The sequence below is a fragment of the Crotalus tigris genome, unplaced genomic scaffold (assembly GCF_016545835.1).
Source record: "Crotalus tigris isolate CLP2741 ecotype Arizona unplaced genomic scaffold, ASM1654583v1 scf7180000018684.1183181, whole genome shotgun sequence".
In the NCBI taxonomy this organism is placed as follows: Eukaryota; Metazoa; Chordata; class Lepidosauria; order Squamata; family Viperidae; genus Crotalus; species Crotalus tigris.
The window spans coordinates 1-12,094 of NW_024097145.1; the positions used below are offsets into that span (position 1 = coordinate 1).

The 12,094-nt window shown below is 48.6% G+C and overlaps 1 protein-coding gene across 3 annotated transcripts in view; it reads right to left on the reverse strand.

Annotated features, from left to right (window-relative positions):
• Positions 1-81: 81 nt before the first annotated feature.
• Positions 82-12,094, reverse strand: part of CUNH9orf24 (chromosome unknown C9orf24 homolog) — a 36,951-nt gene continuing 24,938 nt past the window's right edge. For 2 of the 3 annotated variants that reach the window (XM_039355392.1, XM_039355395.1), the window contains exons 6-7: positions 10,638-10,727; positions 82-239 (exon numbers count right to left, since the gene is read on the reverse strand). In XM_039355392.1, coding sequence (XP_039211326.1) covers positions 131-239; positions 10,638-10,727 — 199 coding nt within the window. In that variant the 3' untranslated portion in view covers positions 82-130. The remainder of the gene's footprint in view (positions 240-10,637; positions 10,728-12,094) is intronic. The other variant, XM_039355393.1, reaches the window with a different exon arrangement.

The window sequence follows — 12,094 nt, forward strand, 5'->3', positions numbered from 1 at the left end:
AACCAGGGACCCCAGAAAGACATGTTTTTTTGGCCGGAGCCTGGTGTTGTAGGGAAAAAAGAATTCAACCGAGCCCACGGCATAATTCGTCACCAGTGGCACTTTTTAATGGCAGTCTCTCTCGACTCTCTTAATACCAACATGGCGGAGAGGGATAAGCTTCTGAAACAAACTCAGGATGAATAATATAGCTGTCCCTCTCCGGCCCTCCAGACCTCTTAAAATGACTCGTGTCCCATCTGCAAGGAGAGAAAAAGAGAATTAGCAAAACTCACCAAGGCTGCACATCCAACTATCCACCATACCAAAGTCTTCCAACCTTCTTACTCCATCTAAGTGACCAACCCTCGCGGTTTCCCTACTAATGAGTGGGTGTGCTAGAATTTGGGGTCCAAACAGATGGGGGTGGCTAGCAAAACTAGATAGCATACTAAAAAGCAGAGGCATCACCCTGCCAAAAAAGTGCGTATAGTCCAGGCCATGGTTTTCCCAGTGGCAATGTATGGCTGTGAAAGTTGGCGCATAAGAAAGGCTGAGCGCCAAAGAATGGAGGCCTTTGAACTCTGGTGCTGGAGAAGACTCCTGCGAGTCCCCTGGACTGCAAGGCGATCCAACCGGTCAGTCCTAGAGGAGATCAACCCCAACTGCTCTTTAGAAGGCCAGATCCTGAAGCTGAAACTCAAGTACTTTGGCCACCTAATGAGAAGGAAGACTTCTCATTAGGTGGCCAAAGAGAAGAGAAGAGCCTAATGCTGGGAAAGATTGAAGGCAACAGAAGAAGGGGACGACAGAGAAGGAGATGGCTGGATGGAGTCACTGAAGCAGTAGGCGTGAGCTTAAAGGGACTCCAGAAGATGGTAGAGGACAGGAAGGCCTGGAGGAATGAATGTCCATGGGGTCGCGATGGGTCAGACACGACTTCGCAATTAACAACAACAACAGTTAGAGAAGGCTACCTCTAGTCTTACAAAATCCCCTTATTTCCTGTCTAGAAAGAAAGAAGGAGCAAGTCTGCAAAGGTTAATCATCAGGCCAATGAGGAAAAAGGTACCGTATATTCCGGCGTATAAGGCGACTGGGCGTATAAGACGACCCCCAACGTTTGAGAAGATTTTCAGGCTTTAGAAAGTCATCTTATATGCCAGAAAATACAGTACAATATTGGATTTCTGTTTATAGATGAGCACAATAGGAGCTCCTTTGCTGCTAGAAAGCTTTGTCCTGTCAGTGCTTATTTCTGTAAAAAAAAAAATAGGGCTGGCCACTAGGGGGCAGATTGGTTTTAAATTCAGAGAACAGCTACCCGTATATTCCTGTGTATAAGACGACCCCTGACTTTTGAGAAGATTTTCAGGCTCTAGAAAGTCGTCTTATACACCGGAAAATACGGGTACGTGATTTTTTCCAGCAGGAATATTTGGTTGGGGGAAAAGGAGAGTTTAATCTCTGAAGGTCCTGCCATTGGAGGTTTCACTCATCTATTCCTTCGCCTTTCTGTTTTCATTTTAAAGACAAGTTTCTAGTCCTCATGGCTTGCTGTGAAAGTGGGTGAGTGATCAAAAGCAGAAGTAGGCATCCACGAGTTTGAAAGTTGCCAAGGTTGGACACCCCTGCTCTAGATTACAGGTAGTCCCTGACTTACAACAGCTTGTTTAGTGACCATTCATGGTTACAACGGCACTGAAAAAGTGGCGTAGGGCCGTTTTTCACACGACCGTTGCAGCATTCACTTGATCAAAATTTGGACTCTTGGCAACTGGCATGTACTTATGACGGTTGCACTGTCCCGGGGTCGCGTGATCCCCTTTTGCGACCTTCCGACAAGCAAAATCAGTGGGGAAGCCAAATTCACTTAACAACCGTGTGACTAACTTAACAACTGCAGGGATTCACTTAACAGAGGCGGCGAGAAAGGTCATAAAATGGAGCAAAGCTCACTTAACAATTGTCTCGCTTAGCAACAGACATTTTGAGCTCCATTGCGGTCGTAAGCTGAGGACTACCTGTAAAAAGACATGATTTCTCCAGCAGAGAGATTTGGCTGCAGAAAAAGGGAGATTTAGTCTCTGAAGGTCGTGGCATTAGAGCAGTGGTTCTCAACCTTTTTAATGCCGCGACCCCCAACCGGTTGTAAGTCGAGGACTAAACCGGTCGTACGTCAAGGACTTTCCCTGCCCGGGAGTGCCGCGCATGCATCGTGCTGCCCCCTGCACCGGCCGAGGCGTAGCTGGCAAGCGGCAGAGACGGAGCAGGCCGACCACTGGCTGGGCCACCAGTTGGCCCAGCCCAAGGGAGGTAAGGCACCCGCCGGAAAAGGGGAAAAAAATGGCGGACAGCCTTGCTTGGCGACCCCCGTGAAATGGTCGATCGACCCCAAATGGGGTCGCGACCCATAGGTTGAGAACCGCTGCATTGGAGGTTTCCCCCATCCATTCCTTCACCTTTTTCTATTTTAATTTTAAGGACAAGTTTCTAGTACTCATGGTTTTACAGTGAGCGGTCAAGAGGCAATGGCAGGGCTGAGAAGAATTGGTGATTTTTTCCAGCAAAAATATTTGGTTGGGGAAAAGGAGAGTTTAATCTCTGAAGGTCCTAGCATTGGAAGTTTCACCCATCTATTCCTTCACTTTTCTATTTTAATTTTAAAGATAAGTTTCTCGTTGCTGTGAAAGTGGGTGAGTGGTCAAGAGCAAATAACAGAAAATGAGAAGAGTTGGCGTCCGCAAGTCTGAAAGTTGCACAGGTCGGACATCCCTGTTCTAGATTAATTGGCTGAATCAATTAGTTTAAATTGGGAGGCATATTGTCAACTTCCTGGTCCTGATTCCCACCCTTTAGGCAATTGCACAAAACCTGGCATGGCTTCCCAAAATAGCCATAAAACTATGCAGCAGCAGGAGAAGCAATCAAAATATCTTGGGGGGCTGGAAACTTAGAGCAGGCGTGTGATGTCGCAACTTTGCTGAAGCCAGTCAAATCTGGAAGATCCAGAAGTTATAAGGGAGTTTGAGGTGGGGGGCGGGGAAAACCCCAATATTTTGATTTTGGGTTTTACTGATTAGATTGATGTTGTTGTTATAGAAATGGCTAGTTTATGCTATTGTAGGAAGATAAACAATTGAGGTTCGATGCTGCAACAGAGAGAGTCGGAAATCAATGCCTTTTTTTTGTCTCCCCCCGTTTTCACACTTCGCTTTCCCCCTTCCCTTTGTTCCCTACTACTTGCTTTGTATTTTTGTATTTTATACTATAAGCTAATAAAAATAAATATGTAAAAAAAAGGAGCATATTTTGACAGGGCCTCCACCTTGCCCTGAAGCCTGTCTTGAGTTCCCACAGTTAGTCCTTGACTTGTGACCCAAATTGCCATTGCTAAGTAAGGCAATTATTAAGTGAGTCACACGCCCAATTTTACGACTTTCCTCCCCCTCGTGGTGGTTAAGCAGATCCCTGCCGTTGTTAAGTGAATCACAGAGTCATTAAGTAAATCTGGCTTCACCCCGTTGATTTAGTTCTCAGAAGCTGGCTGGGAAGTCGTGAATCGCAAGAGACGGGGCAGACATCATAAATACACGCCACTTGGCGAGGGTCCGAATTTTGATCACCTGATTATTGGGAAGATTGGTTTTAGCTTACTTTTATGCGTGCTATTGCAACTTCAAACCATCATTAAATGAATGGTGGTTAAGTTGAGGACCACCATCTTGTTCAACCCCTTGCTCACTTGGAGGAATCTATTCCATCATTCCCAATAGGTAGTCATGCAGTCTCACTGGGAAACCTCCAATAAGTGGAGACTGTTGAGTCCGTGGCGGGAAAACAGACACGAGAAGCAGCTGGAGTTCTCAGTTTCTTTTATTCAGCGTTCAGCTTACAGGAAGATGGCTTCAGCCTCGCCCAACGCCTCGCAGCCTCTTATATAGGCAACTCCCGGGTAAATGGGTTACTTTTCCCGCGCCAGCACCCGCGCATGCGCACGGCGCTGGCGACAGCCTGTCTGGTCCCGGGCAGCTTTGCACCTGCCCGGGACTGCCTGCAAACGCCCGAGCCGTTTGCAAAGGCTCGGGACATAACACCCCTTTCCCCCGGGCTAAAACTACTACCAACATACAACATTTATTTTATACGACAATTTGCTCCCCAGTGCTCCCACTGTTTACTGGCTTTTGCCTTGCCAGCAATGTTATGTAATCTTCTAGGTACTTAGGAGATTTCTTTGCTCTCTGTGACCTTCTTAGCTCTGGGTTACTGGCATAAGTCCCCTGACTGGAGGGAGGCGTGAGCCTGTTCTCTCTATTGTGCCCTGGTGTCTTCCAAGGACTGTGCCCCGATGCCTGGCCTGCTTGCTTGCCCACCGGGCTCGTCAGGCCAGGGCTTCTGTTACTTTGTGACCTGGTTGTCCTACCTAGCCGCAGACCCTCAGGCCCCTTAAAGTGATAGCCGCTGCTGGGCGTCTCTGTAGAACCTCCTAGGTCAGTCCAAGACCTGTCAGGAGGCTGTCCATTCCCTGAACCCCATTCTGTGTTCGGGCTCGTGTGGGTTTCTGTACTTTCCCAAAACTCAGGTGTTCCCTGATTTGTGCTAGGGGTGTTGTAGTCGGGACTCGGTTCCTCGACTAGCTCTGTGTATGTTTGACCCCCTGTAGGATTTGGGTTAAGGTCAGGCCAACCTTGGGAATTGTGTGCCAGCTCTCTTGCGGGGAATGATTTGTTGGGATGCCCCCGGGTATCCTCCGTTGCTGGAGTGCTGTGTGATGTGTGTGGAAAGTGAGTATGCCCCCGGGGTGACTCCCTGGCTGGAGTAGGCGTGAGTGCCTGTTGTGTGGGTAAGCTCCATGACTTCCTTTTCGGAGCAATTGCAGAATCCTGGGATGGGCCGTTTGTGGCTCCCTCAGTGGAGATGGGCAGTAGCTCTTGCCCTTCCCTTTGCTCCAAAGGGTCCCCCTCCCCCCCTGGAAAAGACCCAGGAGTCTCATCAGAAAAGTCCCGCCTAGAGCGGAGTTGTTCGATGTGCCGACGCAGGACACGACCGTTGTCCAGGGCAACCTCGTAGGAGAGAGGACCTGTGATCCTGGACACAGAAGCGGGGACCCATGTATGACCAGGCCCGTAATGCGAGCCCAAACCGGGGCACCCACAAGTAGTTGTCTAGGTGCCCTAGGAGGAGGTAGATGAAGGCAGTCTGTTGGATGCAACCGGTCAAGTCTCGTAGTAAGTTGGCGCCCCCAACGAAGTTCAGCTGGACTTCTCCCTGTAGAAGTGGACGGTGTGGTGCGATAAGAAAGGAGAAAGTCAGCCAACCTGTGATGCCAGTCCCCGTAGGTGAGTCTCTTCAAGGCGTCCTTTGCGATGCGCACCATGCGTTCAGCCATACCGTTGGTGGACGGGTGAAAAGGCGCAGATGTGGCATGACGAATCAGGTTTGCCTGTAAGAAAGCTTGGAATTCGGAGGAGGTGAATTGAGGGCCGTTGTCGGACACAATGACATCTGGCAGCCCGTGTGCAGCAAAAATCCCCCTCAGTACCTGAATAGTCTTTGCAGTGGTGGTGGATGAGACAGGCACAACCTCAAGCCATTTTGAATGGCTGTCAACAAGGACCAAGAAGAACTGGCCCTGAAAGGGCCCAGCGTAGTCAATGTGCACCCTAGACCATGGGGACTGTGTTTCCTCCCATCTATGCACAGGAGCTTGGGGCATCTCTGGGCGAGATCGTTGGCACAGGTGGCATGCGTGTACCTTAGCCTCAATATCTTTATCTAAAGCAGGCCACCACAAGTGGCTGCGTGCAAGAGCCTTCATACGAACAATGCCAGGATGACCCTCGTGGAGGGATTCTAAGACCCTAGTCCTCATTGAGGTGGGAATGACAACTCTGTTTCCCCAAAGCAGACAACCCTGAGAAAGGGACAGTTCGTTCCTTTTGGACCAGAAACTCTGAAACTCAGGACTAGGGCAGTGCTCAGGCCACCCGGACAGGACCCAGGAGCGGACACGTGAAAGTGTGTGATCTGTACCTGTTTCAGCGGTAACATCCCTGGCACTAAGAGGGAGCTCGGGCAAGGCTTGGATTGATAGAATGTTGACAGCTGGCGCGGGGTCAGCTTCTACTACTGGCAGAGGCAACCTACTGAGGCCATCAGCATGGCCCATTTCTTTCCCAGGCTTGTGGAGTAATGAAAAATCATATGCAGACAAAAAAATAGACCACCTAAGCATTCTAGGGGAAATGATGTGGGGAGTCTGCTTACGTGTGGTAAACAGTCCCAGCAGGGCTTATGGTCAGTGAAGACCGTGAAATGCCTGCCATATAGAAAATCGTGGAATTTTTTAATTCCAGCAACAACAGCCAGAGCCTCCCTGTCTATCTGAGCGTAGTTGCGCTCGGCAGAAGACAGTGTTCTGGAGTAGTATGCAATAGGAACCTGAGTTCCATCAGACCTGAGGTGACTCAGGACAGCTCCAACCCCGTAGGGGGACGCATCACAAGCGATGCACACAGGAAGAGACTCGTTGAAATGTGCAAGAACACTGTTAGAAGTGAGCAAGGCCTTGACTTCTTTAAAGCAAGCCTCATGTGCTTGTGACCACAGCCACACAGCTTGTTTGTCTAGTAGCCTGTGAAGAGGCTCAGCTACACTAGCTTTATGTGGAAGAAAAGAATTGTAGAAATTCAGGAGGCCTAGGAAGGCCTGAAGTTCGGCCTTAGACTTTGGCCTGGGTGCTTCTAAAATAGCAGTTAGTTTGGATTCAGCAGGATGAATCCCAGCAGCATCAATTTTGAATCCCAGAAATTCAGTAGAAGGCACCCCAATCTTGCATTTGTCTTTTCTGAGCTTGAGGCCTGATTTCCTGAATCTTAACAGAACAGCCCTAAGCCTTTCAGCTAGAATGTGTGTGGAGTCTCCTGCAATCAAGACATCGTCAAAGTAGGGGCAGACCCCTGGTATACCTCGTAGTGTGTTTTCCATTACGCTTTGGAAAATCCCAGGAGCGACATTCACTCCAAACTGTAGCCTTTTTACCTTAAAGGCTCCCCTGTGGGTCACAATGGTCTGAGCTATGGCAGCATCATCATCAACAGGCAGCTGTTGATATGCTTGAGCTAGGTCAAGCTTTGCAAAAACACGCCCCCCCTTGAGAGAGGCCAGGATGTGACTGACCACAGGAACAGGATAGGCATGTTGCTGCAATGCCTTATTGAGTGTGCATTTGTAATCAGCACAAATGCGAATGTCCCCATTTGCCTTTAGAGGCGTGACAATGGGGGTCTCCCACGGGCTGGAATCAACAGGTTCTAGGATTCCTTGTTGGATTAGTTTGTCTAATTCAGTGTCAATCTTACTTTTTAAAGCAAAAGGGACCCTTCTTGCTTTAATCCTAATGGGAGTGACAGTGGGGTCTAGCTTTAAGGACACAGGTGGTCCTTTGAATGTGCCCAGCTGGGGGCTGAAAACATCTGCAAATTCTTTGCAGACTTCCTGTAGGTCGAGTGTTTGTAAGCTGTTGAGTCCTGTGATGTGTATCCCCAGGGCCTCAAACCAATCGAGTCCTATGAGACTCGTTCGTTCACCCCCTACTACTAATAAGTCTAGTGGACCTTCAAAACTCTTGTATTGCACGTTAAGGGTGGCCTCCCCCTTAACACACACTCTTGAGTTCTGAAAATCTGTTAATACAATATCAGAAGGCCTTAACTTGGCCTTAGTCCCACTACTGGAACAAATCTTCCTAAATGTATGCAATGAAATGATGGAAAGGGCAGACCCTGTGTCTAGTTCCATAGATAATGGAACCCCTTGTAGCTTCACGTTGAGTGACAGCTTTTTCTTCATGGGCTTGTGTGTGCCTGTCCTACAGATGCTTCTTCGCGAAGCGCAAAAACCTACCCTATTCTGGCTGGGGAATCTGGTACCCTTCAGGCGTTCTTCTTGGGGTTGTGCCTTTCGTCGGCCCAGACACACAGCTGCAATGTGCCCTTGTTTGCCGCATGCCCGGCAGATAGCGGAGCGGAACTTGCAGTCGGTTCTTCTGTGGCGACCTCCACAGCCGATGCACTTGAGCGGAGCCGAAGAGCTTCCCTTCTGGTTTTCTTCCTTCGCGGGGTGTAGACGGTCGACTTCCTCGTCCGGATCCTCCTCGGAGTTTCGTCGGACGTCTTCCTGGTGCACGGACGCACCTTCTGCACTGCTTCTGATCGGCCGCATGTTCTTGACGGTGCCGCCTGCTGCTTCTTCTGCGGTGACTTCCCTTAAGGCGTCTTGGAAGGATAATTCTTCCTTAGCGAAAAGTCTCTGTTGTAGCTCTCGATGCCTTAACCCGCACACGAATCGGTCCCTCAGTCGTTCCTCGAGGTCCTTGAACTCGCAGGGCTTGGCGGCCTTCCGTAACGCGGCGATGTATTCCTTGGCTGACTCACCGGACCGTTGATCCCTCTGTTCGAAGATGTGGCGCCATGAGATAACGGACACCTTGGGGTGGAAGTGCTCCTTCAGCAGCTTCTTCAGGTCTGCGTAGCTTACAGACTCTACTGGGACAGGTGCTGCAAGGTTTTCTGCGATTTCGAAGGCGTCTTGGCCGCAAACGCAAAGCAGGGTGGCAGCCTTCAAGCTATCTTCCCTCACTTGGTTTGCCTTGAAGTAGTTCTCCATTCTGGATACGTAGGACTCCCACCGCTCTGGATGTGAGACGTCGAATTCCGAAAGCCTTCCGATTTTCGCCATCTTCGGATCTTCAGGAGATGGGTCTATCAGCCAGCCTACCCCCGAATGCGCACCGGATTGGCGGGCAGCTGCCGAGTCGACGCCGTTCCTCTTTCGCCGCTCAGGACTCCTTGGGTAAGCTTACACTTCTTCCTTTCCAGGTAGTGCAAGGCATCCCACCTTCGTCGCCAGTGTTGAGTCCGTGGCGGGAAAACAGACACGAGAAGCAGCTGGAGTTCTCAGTTTCTTTTATTCAGCGTTCAGCTTACAGGAAGATGGCTTCAGCCTCGCCCAAACGCCTCGCAGCCTCTTATATAGGCAACTCCCGGGTAAATGGGTTACTTTTCCCGCGCCAGCACCCGCGCATGCGCACGGCGCTGGCGACAGCCTGTCTGGTCCCGGGCAGCTTTGCACCTGCCCGGGACTGCCTGCAAACGCCCGAGCCGTTTGCAAAGGCTCGGGACATAACAGAGACCACAAAGTGATTTAGGAGACCCTAAGAGTAGAGTAGAGTAGAGTAAAGTAGAGTAGAGTAGAGTAGAGTAGAGTAGAATAGAATAGAATAGAATAGAATAGAATAGAATAGAATAGAATAGAATAGAATAGAACAGGAGTAGACTAGACTAGACTAGACTAGATTAGAATAGAATAGAACAGGAGTAGACTAGAGTAGACTAGAGTAGACTAAACAAGACTAGACTAGACTAGACTAGACTAGACTAGACTAGACTAGACTAGAATAGAACAGGAGTAGACTAGACTAGACTAGACTAGAATAGAACAGGAATAGACTAGACTAGACTAGACTAGAATGGACTAGACTAGACTAGACTAGACTAGAATAGAATAGAATAGAATAGAATAGAATAGAATAGAATAGCTGAGTTAGAAGGGACCTTGGAGGTCTTCTAGTCCAAACCCTATATCATTTCTCTTCATTAAACAAGACATACCCAATTCCAGCAACTGTTTCTTATACATTTTAGCCTCCAGTCCCCTAATCATCTTTGTTGCTCTTCTCTCTATTCTTTCTAGAGTCTAAACATCTTTTTTACATTGAGCGAGGAGTCCTAGATCAGAACTTCTAACTAATCAGAATAGAGCTGGGAAGGACCTTGGAGGTCTTCTAGTCCAACCCCCTGCTCAAGCAGACCGGTCAAAGATGAGGTCTACAGAAGGAACTATAGGTAATCCTCGACTGTTGCGGTATCCCCATGGTCATGTGATCAAAATTCAGACATTTGACAACTAATTCATGTTTATGACGGTCGCAATGTCCTGGGGTCCTGCGATCCCCTTTTGTGACATGCCTGGCTGAGGAATTCTGGGAGTTGAAGTCCACAAGCCATAAAAGGGCCAGGTTTGAAGACCCCTGGTCTGGATCTAAGTCCATGGTTTCATCAAAATGGCTGACTGAGGAATTCTGGGAGTTGAAGTCCACAAGCCATAAAAGAGCCAGGTTTGAAGACCCCTGGTCTGGATCTAAGCCCGTGGTTTCATCAAAATGGCCGACTGAGGAATTCTGGGAGTTGGCCATAAAAGGGCCAAGTTTGAAGACCCCTGGTCTGGATCTAAGCCCGCAGTTTCATCAAAATGGTGGATAGGAATTCTGGGCGTTGAAGTCCACAAGTCACAAAAGGGCCAAGATGGTCTATCTGGTACTTTGTCAGCTACTTACAGGACAGCCCTAACACCAAGCAACCAAGATACATGTAAATATTACTCCAAGCTACATCTAGTCCTCAACTTACAACTATCCACTTAATGACTGTTCGAAGTTACGATATCCCCCCCCCAAAAAGGGACTTATGACTGTTTCCTCCCTGTTATGACCACATCCCAGAAATATCAGTGCTGCCACCCAACTTAGTTTTTCAGTCAAACAAAACATGCATGTGGGTGGCAGTTGTCTTGCACCCAGGTTTTGGAGTCCTTACTTAAGGTTCATATACGGGAAAGATGGCGGCAGGGTTGGCAAACGTGCACAGAGCATCATGTCTACCTGGTGGTCGTAGTACGGGAAACTCCTGGAAGAGAAGAGAAGGGAGAGGATCATCATTGGAAGCATCAACAGACTAAATTATGGAGATTCTCAGTCATCCAGGTCACAGTTGTCCCAAAGATACTTCCTTTATTTCAACTCACTTCGACCAGACGTGTGCTCGTTGTATGGTTGACTTTTGCTATACAGCAATATTTCTCAACCTTGTCCATTGAAGATGGGTGGACTTCAACTTCCAGAATTCCCCAGCCGTCTTCAAGTGGTCAACGTTGAGAAATACTGCTCCATGCTATGCAAACCTTTGACCATTTCTGTATGTGATCTAGATCAGTGGTTCTTAACCTGGGCGATATTGCCCCCCAGGGGGTGATTTCATTTTTCAGGGGGGGCCATGGAACGAAAAGTGGCGACACGGGGGTGAAGGAACGAAAAGGGGGCGATATGGGGGCGATGGAGCGAGAAGTTTTGGGGACACTTTTGAGACTTTTCGTACAGTGAATGGCTGTATATCTGTCATACAAAAACATCAGATCGCTCGCTATTAGTGGATTGAATTGTGTTTTCAAATGTTCCTCCAGCTAGCTTCAGTACAGAACGCCGTACATATGTGACCACACATCGCTTATCTTCATGCGCGTTGCGCAGCAGCCTCTACCCATACAGTGGCGCGCCATTGGCCAGAATATGGGAGATATGGGAAAAAGACTGGAAATAAATTATTTGCATCGATATGTCCTGATGACAGTTTTAAAGAAAACAAAAAAAGGGTTTGCATAAATCGAAGAATTATTTCCCATGTTGTGATTGAGAGGTTATGTTGGGGGAGGGGGGCGATGACAACTTCCTCATTGGCTCAAGGGGGCGATTCGTTCAAAAAGGTTAAGAACCACTGGTCTAGATGACCAGTCTTTGTTCAGGGTTCTACAGGCCAAGCATCCATCCTGGTGTAGACCTGATTAATCTTCATTCACGCCTTCCAGGGCTGATCCTAGTCTCACTAATGGCTTTTAGGCAAACCACTAGTTTGCTGTCCTCAGTAAGAAGATGACATTTGATGGATTGTTCCAGCATGCCAGGATGGGGGAATCAAGTTGGGGGCATCTGAACAGCCGATTGGTGGGGGATGTAGAACAGCCTCTTCTGAAAAAGATCTTTAGAAGCCCTCAACATCCTGTTCATCTCAGAAGTATGTTGAGCAAGACGTGCTGCTGTTTCACTATCAGTCAATCAGAATAGAGCTGGAAAGGACCTTGGAGATCATCTAGTCCAACCCCATGCTCGAGCAGGCGACCCTAGACCATCCCAGACAAATGGCTGTGTCTAGTGCAGTGATGGCGAACCTTTTAGAGACCGAGTGCCCAAACTGCAACCCAAAACCCACTTATGTATTGT